The sequence below is a fragment of the Corvus cornix genome, chromosome 15, assembly GCF_000738735.6.
Source record: "Corvus cornix cornix isolate S_Up_H32 chromosome 15, ASM73873v5, whole genome shotgun sequence".
In the NCBI taxonomy this organism is placed as follows: domain Eukaryota; kingdom Metazoa; phylum Chordata; class Aves; order Passeriformes; family Corvidae; genus Corvus; species Corvus cornix.
In genome coordinates, this window is record NC_046345.1 from 12,063,467 (window position 1) to 12,081,877 (window position 18,411).

Below are 18,411 nucleotides of genomic sequence, written 5' to 3' on the forward strand. Positions count from 1 at the left end.
AGGGCTGTGATCCCCCAAACCTCCACCAGCACCAGCCCACTCTGGCACTGGGTGACATTGGGGTGCTGCTCTGAAGGAGGCCCCTCTTCTGCCCACCCCCACCAGCTCTACAGCCCAATCTGGGGCGTGCTGGGGGCTATGTGGGTGTGAAGCACCCCTGAGATTGGTGTGAGGGGGGAGATGTGTGAGCTGAGTGAGCCCCTGGGTGAGCCCCTTACCCAGCTCCTGCACAGCCGCCTGCTTCGCTGCCAGCTCCTCCTGCAGGGCCGAGAGTCGCTCCTCCAGCACAGCAGCTCCTAAATCAGCACAAAACCCTCTAATTAATCAGTGCCTCAGAAAAAATCCCTAAACCAAGGGGCAGCAAACTGCCACACCAGTGTTTTCATCCAGTGATTGCCATGCTACCAGGGAGGAGGCAGTGACAGGGCACAGACAACCAGCTCCCACTGCCCAGGATTAGCCTCACAGCAGGGAAAATCCCCCAGCACCTACAAAAAGCCCTGCTTTGTTTGTGGTGGGGCCAAAATTTGCCCATGGACTCCGTTCTTCTCCTGCAAATCCCCCCGGGCCTGGGAGGGGATGCTGGGAACAGCTCTGTACCTCTTCGGAGGTCATCCTTGTCCTGCTCCAGCCTGGCCACAGCCTCAGAATGCTCCTTGTCCTTGGCTTTCAGGCTCTGCTCAGCCTTCCTCTGCTGCTCTGCTTGGGTGTCCTTCTCTGCCTGCAGCTTCCTGGAAAAGTCCTCTACCTGTTTCTGCAGCTTCCTGGAAAAGTCGTGGACCTGTTTCTGCAGCTTTTCCTTCTGTTTGCCCATCTCTTCCAGCTCAGCCTTCACAGGGTTCACCTGCTGCAGCAGCCCCTGGAGGTGTTTGCCGATCCGGGAGAGGTCCTTGCTCTGCGCCGAGGCCCAGTAGCTCACGTCTGTTGCAGAGAGGTTCCTTCTCCCTGTGCTGTCCTCCAGCACCTCCTGGAATTTGCTGAGAGCCGAGGGGATGTTCTGGCTCTGGCAGATGCTGGTGATGGCTCTGCCCACCTCGTGGAGGCTGGCCTGGGTGCTGGAGCAGGTGTCACAGGAGCCCAGGGGTGACCCCGAGGTCTGTGTGGGAACACTGCGGGTGCTCGGAGCTGGGCTGGGGCCAGCCCTGGCCTGGGAGCTGCCTGAGCTGCCCAGCACATGGACACTGGGACATGGGCACACAGAAGGGGACTGGGCAGCTTCTGGGGCAGTTCCTGACTCCAAAACATCCGGCAAGGAGCATTTCAGGTGCTCCTTCTCAGGTTTCCCAGCCTGGGGAGCAGGGGGTGGAGTGGATTGCTGTGTGGGGGTCTCCTGCCTGCAATCCTTCTCCTGAGGGAGAGAACACAGAAGAAAATCAGAGCCCAGATCAAACTGGAAATCACCCATAAAAGCCCAAATCAGGTGTGGGGATAGGACAGCAGTGCTGCCAAGGGATGGTGACCAAGGGGAAGCCTCAGCAGCAGAACCTGCTCCCCATCTCCCTTCCTTGTGACCACCCTCTGTTTCCCACCCCCTGCACTGCCTCCTGGTTGTGCCACACAGATTGTTGCGAGCCTTTTCCATGAGAAAGATCATTTTGGGAAAATAAAATGCAGGGGAGGGGCAGGTTGTTTTTACCACCAATTATTTCACTGTCTTGAGGCAGCTCAGACCCACAGTAGGGTCAGCAGAGCTGCAGCATTTTGGCAGAAGGAGAATATTTTCCAAGCTCTAGAGGCAGCCCAGCTCACTCATCCTGAAATCCTGGAGCAGGATGGATGCAGTGGCACAGCTGGGAGCGCTGGAGGGAAGGGACTCAGGCTGGGAGGGGACAGATGTGTGACACTCAAAGGGTGCACGCACATCTGGCGTGGCCACAGGGTGTCCGAGAATGACCACGATCCAAATCCTGGGGGGGGAGGGGAGTGACTCAGCTCATGGGATGTCCCCAAATGTCCCACCTCATCCCGGAGCTGCTGGCAGAAGGCGCCAAGTTTCAACATGGTGCTCCAGAAGGTCTTGGCCGTGAGCCCCGCGGACATGCAGGGCCCCAGGCCCCGCGCCGGCGGCAGCGCCCGCCCGCTCAGCACCATCTCCACGTACCCAGTGAAGCTCTGCAGCAGCAGCAGCAGCCTGTCTCGACAGGAAAACACAGCTTGGAGCAACGGCAGTTGGCAATGAGAGCTGGGGCACGGAGGTCGGCCCCCTCCCTGTCACCCAGACAAAGCCAGTGCGACGCAGGAGGGTGGGATTGGTGCTCCTGGGATTTCCCAGGCCTGCATCACTTCATGGAGCAACCACTTCCAAGAGGCTGCCATTATGCTCCCCCCAAAGATTTGAGGCACCCATGCTGCAGCAAATCCTGATTTTTAGGTCCAAGAGCTCGGTGGGAACGGCTCGTCTTTTAAACCAGAGCTGTTTTTATTTCACCCACGCTGCAGAAGGGGTTTTGGCCTCCCAGGGCTGTCGATGCAGCTGTGTCCGAGTGTTTCCAAGGTTTTGGGAGGCAGTTCAACAATCCTGTCCCATCTGTTCCACCTCAGCTCCTGGGTGGAGTATGTCTGGCTCTGCTTCTTCATGGCCAGTTTGTGCTGGCAGCTCTAAGCAGGGAAAGGAGTCGGGTTTTAAAGCTCAGCAGGGCATGAGGCCGAGGTGCTGGCACTGCTCATCATGGAAATACACGGGCAACAAGGGATCCGAAAGACTTCATAAAACCATGGGATATCCTGAGCTGGAAGGGACCCAAGGATCATCCAGTCCAACAACTCCTGGCCCTGCACAGACACCCCAACAATCTCAGCCTGTGCCTGAGAGCATTGTCCAAAGGCTCCTGCAGCTCTGGCAGCCTTGGGGCCATGATGTGGCACTTGGTGCCATGGTTTAATTGATAAGGTGGTGTTATCTCACAGGTTGGACTTGATGATCTCCAAGGTTTTTTCCAACCTAGTTAATTCTGTGATCATTCCCTGGGGAACGTGCTCAGTGCCTGAGCACCCTCTGGGGGAAGAACATTTTTCTGACATCCAGCCTAAGCCTCCATGGCTCAGCTCCAGCCATTCCTTTGAATCCCATCCCTGGTCACAGAGAGCAGAGCTGTCCCTCGGGAGCAGCTGCCCTCGGTGAGGTCTGACCTCAGCCTTCTCTTTTCCAGCTGAACAGACCAAGTGCTCCCACCCTCAGCTTCCCCTCCAGCCCTTCACCACCCTCTCAGCCCTCATTTGGACGCTCTCTAACAGCTTTAACTTCTTTCTTTGCTGAGGTGCCCAAAACCTTCCCCAGAACTTAGATAAAGCTCAGCACGCCAAAAACACACAACCCCCCTTCCCCCGCGGGGCAGGAGCCGCTCGGGCTGCCTGGGGCCTCTCACCTGTCTACGAGCAGCTCCAGCAGCACCATGTGTGCGTGCTGGCTGAACACGGGGTCGCTATCGCTGTGCCTGTAGCGCTGCAGCAGCACCGACATGTCCAGGTCGCAGGACACCTTGTCGGGGAACTTCCAGGAGGGGAAGCGCACGGCGCCGGCCCGGGAGGACACGTCAGCGATGGCGGCCTGCAGGTCCCGCAGGTCGGCCCGCAGGCTCTCCATGCAGCCGCGGTGGCCCAGGAGGTGCGCCATGGTGCGGGCCGGGCCGGGCCGGGGGGACACGCCTGGGAACAACGGGGCCACCAGGCCAGGGACCGATGGGGTCACCGAGCCTGGGATGGAGGGAACGCCCTACTGGGACAGGGTGCTGGAGAGGGACCAGCACGGTACCCCCCGGGCCCGACGGTCCCCAGGAGTGCTGGGGAACCAGAGGGAATCGGAGGGGATCGGAGGAATCGGCGGGAACCGCAGGGAGGAGACGCCGGGCCCAGGCCCTGCGCTAGGCCGCGGCGTCCCAGCCCTGTCGCTATGGCAACCACACCCCTCCGACGCCGCAGTGGTGCATTCCCGCTTCTGGGGGCTCCCCCCGCGCGGGACGCTAATGGTACATCCCGCAGCGGGCGCGCGCGCCGTGTGCCCACCCACCTGCCGGCAATCTGCGCCTGCGCTCCCGCCGGCGTGGCGTCACTTCCGGCGCGCACGCGCGGCACGGAGCCCGCCGCCGCCATTTCGCCCCAGTCGGTGCCGGCGCCGCGTCTGGTCCTGACCGAGCCTCGCCCGCCCCTCGATCGGCCCCGCCCGGCGCGGAACCCCCGTCCCCGGCAGCGCCATGCCCGCCGGACCCGTGCAGGCTGTGCCTCCGGCGCAGCCCGCGCCCCCCGCTGAGAGCAAACCGGTACGGGCCGAGGAGGGGGGGGCGGTGAGGGAGGGGAGGGGAGCGGAGAATGGCGCGAGCCGCGGGTGTTTGGGGGTGTGTGCCCTTCACGGACTGCGCTAGGGTGGGCCTGGGGGAGCTGCAGTTTCGGCCGGTGCGCTGCATTGATCCCTGCGCCCGCTCAGGTGAGACCCCACCTGCAGAGCTGCCCCAGCCCTGGGGCCCAGCACAGGAAGCACCTGGAGCTGCTGGAGCCAGTCCAGAGGAGGCCACGGAGCTGCTCCAGGGCTGGAGCCCCTCTGCTCTGGAGCCAGGCTGGGAGAGCTGGGGGTGCTCACCTGGAGAGGAGAAGGCTCCAGGGAGAGCTCAGAGCCCCTTGCAGGGCCTAAAGGGGCTCCAGGAGAGCTGGAGAGGGACTGGGGACAAGGCATGGAGGGACAGGACACAGGGAATGGCTTCCCAGTGCCAGAGGGCAGGGCTGGATGGGATATTGGGAAGGAATTGTTCCCTGGGAGGGTGGGCAGGCCCTGGCACAGGGTGCCCAGAGCAGCTGTAGCTGCCCCTGGATCCCTGGCAGTGCCCAGTGCCAGGAGCCTGGGCTCGTGGAAGGTGTCCGTGCCCATGGCAAGGAATGGGATGAGATGAGCTCTGGGTTCCCTTCCCGCCCACACCACCCCAGGATTCCTTCCCAGACAGCAGCATCCTGCTGGGGCTGGGCGGGCACCGAGCCCTTCCCTGGCAGTGCCCCAGGGCTGTGATTCCGATGGGTGTGGGGGGTTGCCAGGAGCTGTGGGAGCCGCCCTGGCTCTAGGAATGATGTGTGGAAGGATTAAAAGTCTGAGGGAGCGTGGCAGTCGTGTGTATCCCAGCACCCTCTCAGATCCATTCTCTCTTGGCCATATTCTTTGCAGCTTTCCTGAGATGGGGATACAGCTCCCACAGAGCTGGAGCTGCTGTCCTGACTCTCACACAGCACTCTTGGAGCTGACAGGAAGCTGATCTCACTGAGAACCTTGGAAAATTGTGATTTCCCCCCAAAAAACCCAGTGACTTTCATGTACAGATGTTACCAAGGCAACTCAGCATCACTGTTAAATAAAATATCTCAAATGTGGTGCTGCCTCATCCTTCAGCTCCCAAAGATGAAGTTTGGAGGGAGTGGGAATAAAATCTAAAGATATTCATGGTGCTTTTCTCTTACCACACTTTATTAATGTTGTGTTTTATGGAATGGTTTGCACTGGAAGCTCGTTCCATTCCAGCCCTGCCATGGGCAGGGGCACCTTCCACTGTCCCAGGCTGCTCCAAGCCCCAGTGTCCATCCTGGCCTTGGACACTGCCAGGGATCAGTCTGACTTGGGAATATTTTCTGGCTTGGAGTCCCCATGGGTTTGGCAGAGCTGGGAGCTTTGCTGGGAATTTAAGTGTTCCCTGACTGTCCATGTTAGGATTATAAATGTTTCCAGTAGATCTGTCCTGGTTTATAACACCTTTTCTTGGAAGTTGCTTGGTGAGGAAAGAGAAACAACGTCTTTAGTATCCTGGAAAAGCAGCTTCTGGTTTTGCTGGAATACAAAGCCATCCACAGGGAGGGTTCTGGGATTTTAGTTTGGATCCTCCTGTAATATCAGTGAGAAAAATGCTCTATTTTTCTTTACAAAATAGCTTCCAGTGCAACCACAGTGGACTAAAACCTGTGTTTTATTTCATGTGGAGTCAATCATTCAGGTCCCACAGGCCCCTAGGAACATCCAGAACTTCCACACCTTAGGAATGAGGTGTTTTTCCTGAGCCTCTTGGCTCAGCATTTATGAACATACTTGGGGTTAAGGTTGAAACAGTGGAAATGCCCTGAGGAATTGTTTTAGTTCCCCTTTAGGCACCTTCCCTGTTGTCCTGCTGTCCCTGTCCCTGCAGTGGGTGCCTCTGACAGGCAGACAAACGTTGTCTCCCATCCTGAGAAACCAGGGAATTAGTGGCATTCATACAGATCTCGTGTCAGGAAGAATTCAGGGATTGAGGGGATGAGGAGGAGGGTGGATAAATGTTCCTGTGTGCCGTTGGAATTGTGTTTGGAATGCCTAATCCTGGCACCCTTCACCTTTTGTAGTAAAACAATCTTTATTACAGCCAGAAGAAGAGCCTAAAGAGGAAGCAGCACCAGCCAAGCCTGTGGTGGGAATTATTTACCCTCCTCCAGAGGTCAGGAATATTGTGGACAAGACTGCCAGCTTTGTAGCCAGGTACAGTGACACTGGTGATGTCTCTTTTTCCTGGGATTTTCATGCTTCTGCTCTGCAGTGCAGCTCCAGAACTGAAGCAGGTCCCAGTTCCGTGGTTTTGGATAAAGGATTTTAAGGATTGAGGCTGAATCGGTGAGACTGGAAAAGAAACAACAATATTCTACTTGAGAGGGTGTAAGACAGTCTTTGCTGGAGAAAGTGGTAGTAAATAAATAAAGCCCTTGTTCAGGTGTGCAGTGGGTGCTGCAATAAGTGGGGAACGGGGCCTGTTCTGAATGATCTGAAGGGGAAACCAAATTCCAGGTGGAAAGGGAGCCTTGGTGCAGGAGTCATGGCTGTGTTTTAGTGCTAAAATGTGGTGGGTTTTGGTTTCAGAGAATTACTAAAAGCTGCTCCAGTCAAACCCTTATTGTGTAACTCATCTCTAAAATGCTGCCAAGGAGTGTTGGCTGCTTCCAAGCATAAGGAAGGGATTGTTTATCCTTTGGGATTGTAGAGACCTCCTCTTTTGGAGGAGGTGGAATGTCTAAGTGAAACTTGGAGGTGTCCAGAGAATATGAAGAGAAACACCCTGTGGCAGCTGGGAATTTTCTCAAACTGCCCTGAAGTCACTGGCTCGTGCTTTGGGTGGGAGGAGTGGATGTTACCTGGACTGGGGCTCCTGAATGCAGCACTCTGGGGTGGCCAGTCCCTGCACAGGCTGATGGTTCCCTGCTTTTTTTCCTTGTATGATTGTTCTGGAACTGAAATGAGTCTTGAAAGCTTGTTAATAGAGCAGATAAAATCGGTGTAGTAAGTAACTTGTAAACTTCATGGTTCATAACTGGAAACTTCAGTCAGTGGTGGAAATGACCTTTGTGTGCAGACAGATGAGACTGTAGAACACTTTTGAGAGTGAGTTTTTCATATTCACATTACAGACAACATTAGGAGGACAATTGCCTGTAACTTGTGTGTGTCCAGCTGGGTGTGAGCTCTTGAGAGAGGAGCTCCTCCCGTGTGGGAGAGAGGATGATCTTCTGAGTGGCTCATGCCTCGACACATCTTAGTCTGAAAGAGACATTTGCACTTGAGTTGATGACCTAAACAATTTCTCTTGTTCCTCCCCAGAAATGGTCCAGAATTTGAAGCCAGAATTCGTCAGAACGAAATAAATAACCCCAAGTTCAACTTCTTGAACCCCAACGACCCTTACCATGCCTACTACCGGCACAAGGTCAGCGAGTTCAAGGAGGGCAAAGCCCAGGAGCCCTCGGCTGCCATCCCCAAGGTCATGCAGCAGCAGCAGAGTGCCCAGCAGCAGCTCCCACAGAAGGTGAGTGTTCCTTCCATCACTTTGGGGAAGAATTTGGCCGCTTTGAAGTGGTGCCACAGCCTGGGGTTGAGCAGGAAGGAAGCTCAAAAGTCAAGAAGAAAGAGTTGGTTATATATTTGTCAAAATGACAGCAGTGACAGGCTTGGAGTTGAGTGTCTGGAGCTTTGTTTCGATGCAGATGTGCCTCCCCCAGTGCTGGTAACTCAAAGTCATTTGAAAGTGCCAAAATACAGTTTAATTGGTCCATTTTAGTTACGTTTAGCTGCGTATTGACTGACAGAGTACTTACAGTGGGGATCACTTGGACTGGATGTGGCAGAGGCAAGTTTTGGGAATCCCTTGGAGCTGTGTTTGGCCTTGTTGCATGCACTGTTCTGTAGAAACTTTTCCTGCCACAAGGATCGACTTCCCCTTCAAACATGGAGTACAAAATGCTGCTCACCTTCTTCAGCTGTGCCTTTGAACATACTGGGTGGGAAGAGGGCATGGAATGAATCCAGGGCTTTTACATGCTTGGCATGGCCAGCAGCCACACTGTGGTGTTGGTGGCCCTGGGAGGGCTGTAGCAAAATCCTGATACTTTCCAGATTTGTTTGCTGTTGGAGCAACATTTTTAATAGATGAAATTATACCTGATGGTTTCTCATCTTTGCACCTGCCAGGATTACAACTGGCATTGCTTTCCTGCAGCAGCTGGAGGAAAAAAAGATTCTCCTGAGTGTTTGGTGGGTGTTCCTTGCAGGAGGTCACTGAGCTGTCTCTGTTCTCCCTGCAGGTGCAGGCCCAGGTGATCCAGGAGACGGTGGTGCCAAAGGAGCCTCCGCCCGAGTTCGAGTTCATCGCGGACCCTCCATCCATCTCGGCCTTCGACCTGGACGTGGTGAAGCTCACGGCGCAGTTTGTGGCGCGGAACGGGAGGCAGTTCCTCACCCAGCTCATGCAGAAGGAGCAGAGGAACTACCAGTTTGATTTCCTTCGCCCCCAGCACAGCCTCTTCAACTACTTCACCAAGCTGGTGGAGCAGTACACAAAGGTATTCCCAGCAGGGTGATTCCTTCCGCAGCAGGAATGAGTCTGGAGGGCTGATGAAGCTCTACAAACCAGCCAGGTTGGAAATATGGGTCCAGGAATCCATCCTTTAAATCCTGCTCTTCAGAGAGGATTCTGTGCTGAGCACAGTGGGCTGTCACCTAAATGTGCCACACACTATTGTAATCTAAGTACAAGTTCTGGCTTTTTTTATCTGGAGAGTAATTGGAAGGGCACAAGTGAGTGTTTTGAAGTGCAGGGATGAGCAGTAAGTAATGAGAGGGTTGCAGTAGAATAAATGGGACATAGCCCCGGGGGCCTGCTGGTATTTTTAGCAGTGTAGAAAGAGAATAATTGCTCTGAAAGAGGCTTTGGCACAAAGAATTGTCACCAACTGTCATGTAAAATGTGTTTCAGATCTTGATCCCGCCGAAGGGCTTGCTCCTCAAGCTCAAGAAGGAGGCTGAAAATCCCAAGGAAGTCTTGGATCAGGTATTCCAAGAAAAAATTTGCAAAATTGCTGAAGCATTTTGGTTATGTTTTGAATTTTTTCTCTTTGCATGTTTTTGGCTTGTTGGCAGCAAATAGAGAAAACAATGGATGTGTCACTTGCTCTCGCTTGAGTACAGGAGGCTCAAAGTTGCTTTAAACTGCAGCTGGTGTTGGTATGGGGGTGGTTTGTGGCAGCACAGAGATACTGCACAACCCCGTTTCCAAGTGCTTACAAATTGGAATCATGGAATATCCCGAGTGGGAAGGTTCCCACGTCCAGCCCAGCTCCCGGCCCTGCCCAGACACCCCAACAACCCCAGCCTGGGCATCCCTGGCAGCGCTGTCCAAACGCTCCTGGAGCTCTGGCAGCCTCGGGGCCGTGCCCATTCCCTGGGGAGCCTGGGCAGTGCCCAGCAGCCTCTGGGGGAAGAACCTTTCCCTGATAACCAACCTGACACTGCTCCAGGTTCTTTCCATATGCAAACCAACAGTGAGATGACTGTGCTGTTCCTTGTCTGACAATGTGTGCTCTGTCTGCTCCTGCAGGTCTATTACAGAGTGGAGTGGGCCAAGTTCCAGGAGCGAGAGAGAAAGAAGGAGGAGGAAGAGAAGGAGAAGGAGCGTGTTGCTTATGCCCAGATTGACTGGCATGACTTTGTGGTTGTGGAAACAGTTGACTTCCAGCCCAACGAGCAAGGTACTGATGTTAAACATTGTAATCTCTGTGAAATTCTGCTCCCTTTGCCCAGGAGATGTGTCCTGAAGTGCTATTTTTAGGCAGACATTGGGGTTTACAGCCTTTTATCCTTCAGAGCTGAAGGGAAAAGCCTTGCACTGACATTTTGCAGGGCTGCTGGTTTTTTCTGGAGTCAGTGATGTTCTCTTTGAAGGAAGTCCAGGACTGCAGTAGTGTCCACTTCTCTACTTCCACCAGGACAGCAGAGTTTGTCCCACTTTCTAGTAGTGCTTCCATTTATAAGTCACTTTATCTTCATGTGTCATGCTGATGTTTATACAGACTCCATCCATTCCCTTCCATATCCTCTGGCTCCCAAGGATTTTGTTGCCACTGCTTTTTGTTCAAGAATTGCTATTTCTGTCTCTGTGTTGAGTAATGAAATGGGATGGAGAAACAGAAGCTGTGTTTTCTGCGTTGTAGGGAATTTCCCTCCTCCCACCACTCCAGAAGAGCTGGGAGCTCGAATCCTGATCCAGGAGCGTTATGAGAAATTTGGGGAAAGTGAGGAGGTGGAGATGGAGGTGGAATCAGATGAGGAAGATGAAAAGCAAGAGAAAACAGATGAGCCTCCAGCCCAGCTGGATCAGGACACACAAGTGCAGGATATGGATGAGGTAACTGGACAATAGGATCTTATCCCCTAAAGTTCGTGTGGTTTATGTGGCTCTCCACTTTCACTGTAAATAGTTCTTCAGTTTCTTGAGGAAATGAAATTTCCCTCTGATGAAATCTCCCAACAACCTGTTGCTGCTGGAATATGGTTGCTTTTTAAAATGTTTTCTATGACAATACAAGTTCCAAGAGAGAAAGACAGTAATTTTAGCACCCGGTGATGTGGATTTTATATTTCTGTGGTTTTAAGTCTTTCAGGCATTTTTGTGCCCAGAGTCTGGAGCACTGAAAGATGACTCATCTTGGGCTCTGCCCACTTTAAGCTGTTTTTCTGCTAACAGGGAACAAGAGCGTGGTTAACTGTAAGCCCCTGCGTGCCAGGCTGCTGTAATGTGGAAGCTGAGGAATATTTGCTTCCTCTTCTGGGGCTGCTGAACTTCTGAATCGTGGTCCAGAAGAACCACTATGCCATAGGTGTCCAGAACAGCTCCGTTGCTTTGAAGCTGCATAACCCATTCTTCCAGCACTGTGTAGGATTTTACGTCTCTCTCAAAGGGATTTGGCCACTGGAACTTGGTTATGATTTTTGTTTCCTTTTCAATAAGGGGTCAGATGATGAAGATGAAGGTCAGAAGGTTCCTCCTCCTCCAGAAACCCCGATGCCACCCCCACTCCCTCCCACACCAGATCAGGTCATTGTGCGGAAAGATTACGATCCCAAAGGTAAATCAAACTAGTGGGAAAAACCACCTTTATTTCTTCCTGAAGAATCCCAAACCATTTGTTTCTAGACTGAACCAACGCTGTGGTTTTGTTTTCCTAGCCTCAAAACCGTTACCACCCGCCCCGGCTCCAGATGAGTACCTGGTGTCTCCCATCACTGGAGAGAAGATTCCTGCCAGTAAAATGCAGGAACACATGAGGATTGGGCTCCTGGATCCACGGTGGCTGGAGCAGCGGGATCGATCCATCCGGGAGAAGCAGAGTGATGACGAGGTCTATGCCCCAGGTCAGCTTGAGCATTGATTGCACAGCCCCTCAGTGCCCCCACTGATCAGGACCAACTGAAATGTAGCTCTCTGTGATGTCCTTTCTGTGATAATTAGATGGATATGTTTGTCATTAGTACATTGAGGCCCTTTTATAAAGTTAATATCAAAAAGAATCAGCTGTTGCTGGCCAGTATCTTTCCAAAAAAAAGAAAGGGGACAGGAATTGGACTTTGATGGTCCTTGTGGTCCCTTCCAACTCAGAATATTCTGGGTAAAAAGGGCATCACTCGGCCATTAGATATCAGATAATTGAAAGATCAGTAAGAGAGGCTTGATCGTGTTTGGTTATATTTGTTGAGATAAGAATTGCTCTTTTTTCCCTCAGGTTTGGATATTGAGAGCAGCCTGAAGCAGCTGGCAGAGCGTCGTACTGATATCTTCGGTGTGGAAGAGACTGCCATTGGTAAAAAGATTGGTGAAGAGGAGATCCAGAAACCAGAGGAAAAGGTAGAGTAGAAATTGGGAATTTTTGTTTGATTGGCTGGGGTTTTTTATATAATAGGTCCCTGTAGCATTGTGAATGCTCAGAGACACAAGAGTCTTGAATTTTTTTCTTTCTGTCAAGCTGCTCTCTGGATTTCTCTGCAGTCTGGCCAGGTTGGGTTATTCTGATTTATTTTACCCTCTCAGGTGACCTGGGATGGCCACTCGGGCAGCATGGCCCGCACACAGCAGGCTGCTCAGGCCAATATCACTCTGCAAGAGCAAATTGAAGCCATCCACAAGGCCAAGGGACTGGTGCCAGAGGATGACAGCAAGGAGAAGATTGGGCCCAGCAAACCCAACGAGATACCCCAGCCACCCCCTCCTTCCTCAGCCTCCAACCCCCCTGCCAGCGCCCAGCCCATCACATCTGTACCTCGTCCACCCACCGTGAGTGTTTGGGCTCTCAGAAGCCAATTACTGAGGCTGTAGTTAATTAGGAGGGGTCCTGATGAAGGGCAAGGGTGCTTGCACGGAAGAGGCTTTTGTGGGAAGTTTGCGGTTTAAGAGTAGTTTGGAAATATTAGAAGAACCGTACTGAACTTTCTGTTAAAAAAGGAATATAATACTTAGGTGGAGTTTTTTGTCCTTGGAGTTATCACAAACACTGGGATCAGCTGGGCAGTGGGATCTTGGAGGCAGAGTATGGCTAAGAAAGGGATGGCTGAGGGCCTTTGTAGGTGTAAAGTGATGCTGGACAAAAGCAGCCCAAGGTAAGAACATTCACTCCCTGCCTCAAGGGATCTGCTGTGTGAGTCCCAAGCAGCAATTTAGGAAAGGAACTAAGTGCCTGGAGGTCTGATCCTGAAGTGGGGAGGGAAGGAGGAACCCTTTAATCTGTTAATGAGGCTTCTGTGCCTGCTCAAGCCAGCTTGGGCTGCCCATATGGTGGGGCCACTACTCCCTGCAAGTCTTTGGCCAGCAGAACCCGTGGTTCTGTGTTTCTGTGGTTATTTTAATCGGGATTGTGGCCAGCCCTGGGTGTTCCCACTAAGGAAATTCACCTTCTCTCCCCAGATGCCTCCTCCCGTCCGTGCCGCCGTGGTTTCTGCAGTTCCAGTCATGCCTCGTCCCCCCATGACTTCCGTGGTCCGGCTGCCTCCGGGGTCCGTCATAGCCACCCCCATGCCTCCCATAATCCACACCCCACGGATCAACGTGGTGCCCATGCCCCCCTCTGCTCCCCCCATCATGAGCCCCCGCCCGCCCCCCATGATAGTCCCCACAGGTCAGTGACTTCAGCTTTTCCTGGGGAATTGTTGGATAATTCCTTTATGACGGGCTTCAGCTTGGAGTCCTTCTCCTCCTGTGCCCTGGTACTGGTGTGTAACTGGGATTGCAGGCCCTAGGTTGTGTTGTTAAGAGTTTTGGGGTGTTTGGTATGGCTTATCTAGTACTGCTTTTGGGCTCCGGGCTCTTCCTGCACCATGAAACGCAGGCAATCCTGTGGCCCCAGGAGCCTGCTTGGGTGAAAATTAGGAATGCAGGGTAAAGAGGAGCTGCCAGCACCTCAGAGGGTGTTACAGCTCTTTACAGAAGCTGCTGCTGCTGGAGGAAAAGCTGTTTGCTGGCCCTTTTCCTCATTAGGTGCTTTGAAGTTAAAAAGCATGATGTAAGAAGCAATCCTTCCTTTTTTTTTTGTCTTTTCTTCCCTAACTGGAGGAGCTGGCACTGCTGCCTGCCAAACTGAGAGCGTGTTCTTTTTTTGCAAGATCTGCAGGAAGCTCTCATGCCTTGTTATCTCTTCCTGGAATGCTTCCCAATATGAGAGCTCTCCGAATGTTTGAAGTTTGCATGTTGCTGTTGGTTGTAACTTCCTCCATGTATTGTGGCATTTATTTTCAGCCTGTGCTGCTCTGCTCAAAGTGTTTTTGTTGTGAGGGGGTGTTTGCTGTGCACTCAGGGGGTGACTGTGGGTTGTGTTGTGTGTCCCCATCCATTCCAGCCTTTGTCCCTGCGCCTCCCGTGGCTCCGGTCCCGTCCCCAGCGCCGATGCCTCCCGTTCACCCCCCACCCCCCATGGAGGATGAGCCAGTCTCCAAGAAACTGAAGAGTGAGGATAGCCTGATTCCAGAGGAGGAGTTTCTGCGTAGGAACAAGGTACATGTGTGGGTCAGAGTCCTGGGCTGTTCCACTCCCAACTCCACAGGGGCTGTAAAGCCAATTCCCTGCACAGAGGGGCAAAAATACCAGGCAAGGAAGGGACTTCTGAGGTGTCTCCTTCCTTTTGTCATTCTTGAGCTAACCAGACTCCTTTGTCTCTCATTGGGAAGAGCTACACAGAGTGGGATAGTGCTCTTCTGTAATTAAGGGCAGTGAGGGGTAGGTTATATTGCAGAGAAGAACTAAAGCTGCTAATGAGCTTTTAAGGAGAGGAGGACTAAGCTGGAGATGCTAAGAGATTAGAGTATCAATGCCAGCATGATAGTAGGGTATAATGTGGTGTATTCCATAACAAGGTGAGCTAAATGTGAGCATCAATTCCTTCCTGAGGAGTGCCAGCGTCACAGGAGGAGTTTTAAATCCTTAGGAAGGGTTGTTTGGTTTTTCTGGGAATATTTAAAGTAAAAGAGGAGATTTAGGTGGGATATTGGGAAGGAATTGTTCCCTGGGAAGGTGGGGAGGCCCTGGCACAGGGTGCCCAGAGCAGCTGTGGCTGCCCTGTCCTTGGAAGTGTCCAAGGCCAGGTTGGACATTGGGGCTTGGAGCAGCCTGGGACAATGGAAGGTGTCCCTGCTCATGGCAGGGGTGGCACTGGATGGGCTTTGAGGTCCTTTCCAACCCAAACCAGTCTGTGATTCTGTGATTTCGTGATTTCATGTGCACAGAGAAGCTGTCTCCTGTTCTCTGCTTCACACTTCACCCTGTGACACTGTCAGTGCGTGTGGTGCTTGATAGATGGCACACAAAAGGAAGAGAAAATCAACTAAATGTTTTATTTTGGGAGCAGTTGAGTAACTTGTAAACACATTTCAGTGTGTTTACTCTGAAGTCAAGATATGGAAATAAATACTTAGTCTGGTGCTGTGTTATCACAGCCCTGAGAGACTTTATCTGTGTTTTCCCATAGGGCCCAGTCACGGTCAAAGTCCAAGTTCCCAACATGCAGGACAAGACAGAATGGAAGCTGAATGGCCAAGTGCTGGTGTTCACCCTGCCCCTCTCAGACCAGGCATGTAGCTCATCCTCCTGCCCTGCCCTGCTCCATGTGCTGCCCATGAGAGCAGCAGCTGGCAGCTCAGCCTGCTCCACCTCCATGGGGCTGGGGAGCAGGACTGGGACAAAAGCACTGAAGGAGCCCTTTGATCCTCCCCAGGTGTCTGTTATCAAGGTTAAGATCCACGAGGCCACAGGGATGCCAGCTGGGAAGCAGAAGCTGCAGTACGAGGTGGGTATAAGCCCTTCAGATGCTAGGTGTTCCTTCAGTGCATTCTCTCACACGACTTCTTTATAAAGAAAAATTACAGTGTACAATCTAATACCCCATGAGATACTGGAAGAGCAGAGGGAATGTTTTTCCTGCTTGCACAGCACAGCTGTGACAGAACTGCCCTCTGTTACAGCAGGACAGGCCTTTAATAGGTGATTAAATCAGGATTTTCACATTGTTGCTGCTGCAGATGAGTCCTCCAAACTTGATGTGGCTTTCTCTGAAATCAGCCTCTTGTTTTATTAGGTTTTTTTTTTTCTTTTGACATTTAGCTGCAGCAGCCTGCTCCCACAGCTCTGCTGTGTGTGCTCACAGTGGGAGGTGGGCGAGCGTGCCTTGTAACTCTGGCAGCTCAGGGAAGGCTTTCTCCAAAACAGGGGAAGGGAAGAGCTCACTCTCTGTCTCTCTTCCTCTCGAAGCTGGAGCTGTGAGAAAGGCCCCGTTCCTTTTTAATGACTTATTTCCAGTCATGCATGTGCCCAGGCAGGCACAACCTGCTGCCTAAGCAGTGAACTTTGTGCACTTAGCTCCTCAGGAGTTCATCTGCAGGCAGAGACTCTGTTAACCCTTAACGGGAAAGGGAGCTGAGCTGATTATTTTTAAGGAAAAAAACCCAAAAATGGTGAGGGGAGAGTGGAGCCTGACTAACTCCGCATGTGGTGACTCTTTATCTATGTGTTGCAGGAGCCACGTTGGCTGTGTGTTGTTCCCAGTAGCCTGGTGTAGTGGGAGGTGTCCCTGCCCATGGCAAGAGGGGGTGGAAGGGGGGGGATCTTTAAGGTCCTTTCCAACCCAAATCATTCTAGGATTCTCTACCCACCTCCAGTGTCCATCTTGGACACTGGGATCTCTCTGGGTTCTTCAAAGCCTGCAGTGTTCTGTCATCCCCCTGCTGCGAGCGTACAGCCAGGAGGATTGGGATCTGGGTGGGATTCTGTGGGAAGGCAGCACTAAGGTTTCTGCTCTGACTGCTCTTCTGCGGTTTTTTTTTTTTTCCCTTTTCTCCTCCCCTCAGGGCATCTTCATCAAGGATTCCAACTCCCTGGCTTATTACAACATGACGAGTGGCTCTCTGATTCACCTGGCACTCAAAGAGAGAGGAGGCAGGAAGAAATAGGAGCCGTGGAGCCCTGAGACGTAACGTGTCCGTGTTGTAACCCCAACCCTCCCAATCCTGTTTCCATTCTGGCCTTTTTGGGGCTGCATCCACTGCCCCCCAGCTGTAGTTTGAACAGACCCCCAGTGATGAGAGAGGAGAAGCTGATGGAGCCCCAAAATGTGTCAGTGTAGTGAGTAGTCTGTAGTGATCAATGCTCTGCTCGAGTGCAGGCTCTCCCTTGAATCCCCTCGGGAAAAGACATCAAGGTCATGCCCAGCTTAGTTTAGATCCATCTTTGAGGGATTTATGGTGGCCAAGAGCATCATCTGTCTGCCCTCAGCACTCACTGCTTCACTTAACCTCCTGCTAATTGAAAACTTCTTCTCCACACATTTATTAACCCCTTTGTTCTTGTTCTTTCCCTGTCTTGGATCTTGTACTGACCCTGACTTGGAAGTTTTTCTCCCTTGGCATGAGCTTGTGTAGCTGTTCCTGTGATAAAGGAGATCTGGATCTGCTCTGGACAGCCTGTGATTTGTTTTAATAAATATGCAGTTCTCCTTCCTTGGATTTGAGGTTTTTAATGGAGATGTGCCTGGTTTCGGAGCACTCAGATGGGGAAATACATTGGGATTTGTAATTAAGCAGTTTACGATAGGAAATCCTCTTATTTTCTGGTAAAAGCTGCAGGAAAAGGGGCTTGAAGTTTTCCTGGTGCTCCTCAATCATTCCTGAAGGAATGCTTATGTCTGTGTGTGAGGGGGGAAAAAATACTCTGAACTTAGCAACAGTTTTATTGGAAAATGTGATTTACAATTATATCCTGCAGCTGGAATCTCTTAGTCCTGGAGAGCATCTGGGTCTGGAAAACACATGATTCTTGGGCCTTCAGTTAGAATTTGATAGAAACACAGTACAGCAAAGTTAATCCACAGAATTAAGTGCCCAGGAAGAGGCAGGTGTCTGGGATTTGGGTACCTCTGTTTTTTTGGATAACCCAAAGCCATAGATTTATTGTTATATATATATATATATATATATTTAGTCATGGTCAGGCAGTGCAGGAACATCCTGTTTACCGTATTCCATGCTTAGGAAGGGAGAGAGGGATGAAGCAGGAGGGAAGAGCCGGCATCCTCCTGCCTCTGGTGTGCTCCCCTGGGATCTGGAGGAAGCCCTGTGGCTGTGGGGAAGGTGGCTGGCACTGGCCCAGCCCAGGTGGCCGGTGTTCCCTGGCCACAGTGTCCAGCTGTTGTCTCTGACAGGTCCCCACATGTCCCTGTCACAGCCTGCTCCCCTCCCTGCTGCAGGAATTCGGAGCGTGTGGCTGGATGGTGGATGCAGGGTGCTCCTGCCTGCAGGAAGGCGGGATAATCACTTCCCTTTGCTGTTCAAAACCAGACAATAGGTACAGTCCTGGAGAAAACAGGCAGTGAGTGGGGTTTTCCAGAGCGGATAGAAAAAAAACTGCCAAGAGAGCTCCGAAATGGAGAAGTTGTGTTTGTATCCGGGGCTGAGCCTGCCTGTGCCGGGCTGTGCTGAAGGTCACCCTGTGTTCCTCCTCCTGCTGTGCTCGCAGCCTGGTGCCCACAGAGCTTCCCGGTGGGAGCTGTTCCCACCATTCCCTCGGTGACATGTTCAGCCAAGCCCCTTTACCGGCACTCCAGCAAGAAAACTTCCCC

General features: G+C 52.3%; 2 protein-coding genes across 3 annotated transcripts; one reads left to right on the plus strand and one right to left on the minus strand.

Annotated features, from left to right (window-relative positions):
* Window positions 1–302: 302 nt before the first annotated feature.
* Window positions 303–4,001, minus strand: CCDC157 (coiled-coil domain containing 157). Of its 2 annotated transcripts, XM_039561319.1 has the most exons (3): window positions 3,366–3,996; window positions 1,960–2,131; window positions 303–1,348 (listed from the first exon to the last, which is right to left on the minus strand). In XM_039561319.1, the coding sequence occupies exons 1-3, from the start codon at window positions 3,611–3,613 to the stop codon at window positions 383–385; spliced, it is 1,386 nt and encodes a 461-aa protein (XP_039417253.1). In that variant the 5' UTR covers window positions 3,614–3,996; the 3' UTR covers window positions 303–382. The 2 variants fall into 2 exon arrangements, with proteins under 2 accessions (XP_039417253.1, XP_039417254.1); XM_039561320.1 differs by lacking the exons at window positions 303–1,348; window positions 1,960–2,131 and adding an exon at window positions 2,140–2,598 and having other exon boundaries at window positions 3,366–4,001.
* A 66-nt stretch (window positions 4,002–4,067) lies between these two features.
* SF3A1 (splicing factor 3a subunit 1) lies at window positions 4,068–17,299 on the plus strand. Its single transcript, XM_039561258.1, has 16 exons — window positions 4,068–4,256; window positions 6,366–6,478; window positions 7,589–7,793; window positions 8,569–8,826; window positions 9,240–9,314; window positions 9,861–10,011; window positions 10,474–10,667; window positions 11,271–11,388; window positions 11,489–11,674; window positions 12,043–12,164; window positions 12,348–12,590; window positions 13,218–13,428; window positions 14,146–14,300; window positions 15,271–15,372; window positions 15,517–15,588; window positions 16,646–17,299. The coding sequence occupies exons 1-16, from the start codon at window positions 4,191–4,193 to the stop codon at window positions 16,745–16,747; spliced, it is 2,373 nt and encodes a 790-aa protein (XP_039417192.1). The 5' UTR covers window positions 4,068–4,190; the 3' UTR covers window positions 16,748–17,299.
* The last annotated feature ends 1,112 nt before the right edge of the window (window positions 17,300–18,411 follow it).

Bases quoted from the DNA above. Each gene is read 5' to 3' on its own strand.
- CCDC157 (XM_039561319.1), bottom strand. From the start codon at position 3,613: ATGGCGCACCTCCTGGGCCACCGCGGCTGCATGGAGAGCCTGCGGGCC. The intron at 2,132-3,365 runs GTGAGAGGCCCC...CTGTCGAGACAG, and splicing joins CTGGAGCTGCTCGTAGACAG to GCTGCTGCTGCTGCTGCAGA. The intron at 1,349-1,959 runs GTGGGACATTTG...TCTCTCCCTCAG, and splicing joins GCCAGCAGCTCCGGGATGAG to GAGAAGGATTGCAGGCAGGA.
- SF3A1 (XM_039561258.1), top strand. From the start codon at position 4,191: ATGCCCGCCGGACCCGTGCAGGCTGTGCCTCCGGCGCAGCCCGCGCCC. The intron at 6,479-7,588 runs GTACAGTGACAC...GTTCCTCCCCAG, and splicing joins ACTGCCAGCTTTGTAGCCAG to AAATGGTCCAGAATTTGAAG. The intron at 10,668-11,270 runs GTAACTGGACAA...CTTTTCAATAAG, and splicing joins AAGTGCAGGATATGGATGAG to GGGTCAGATGATGAAGATGA.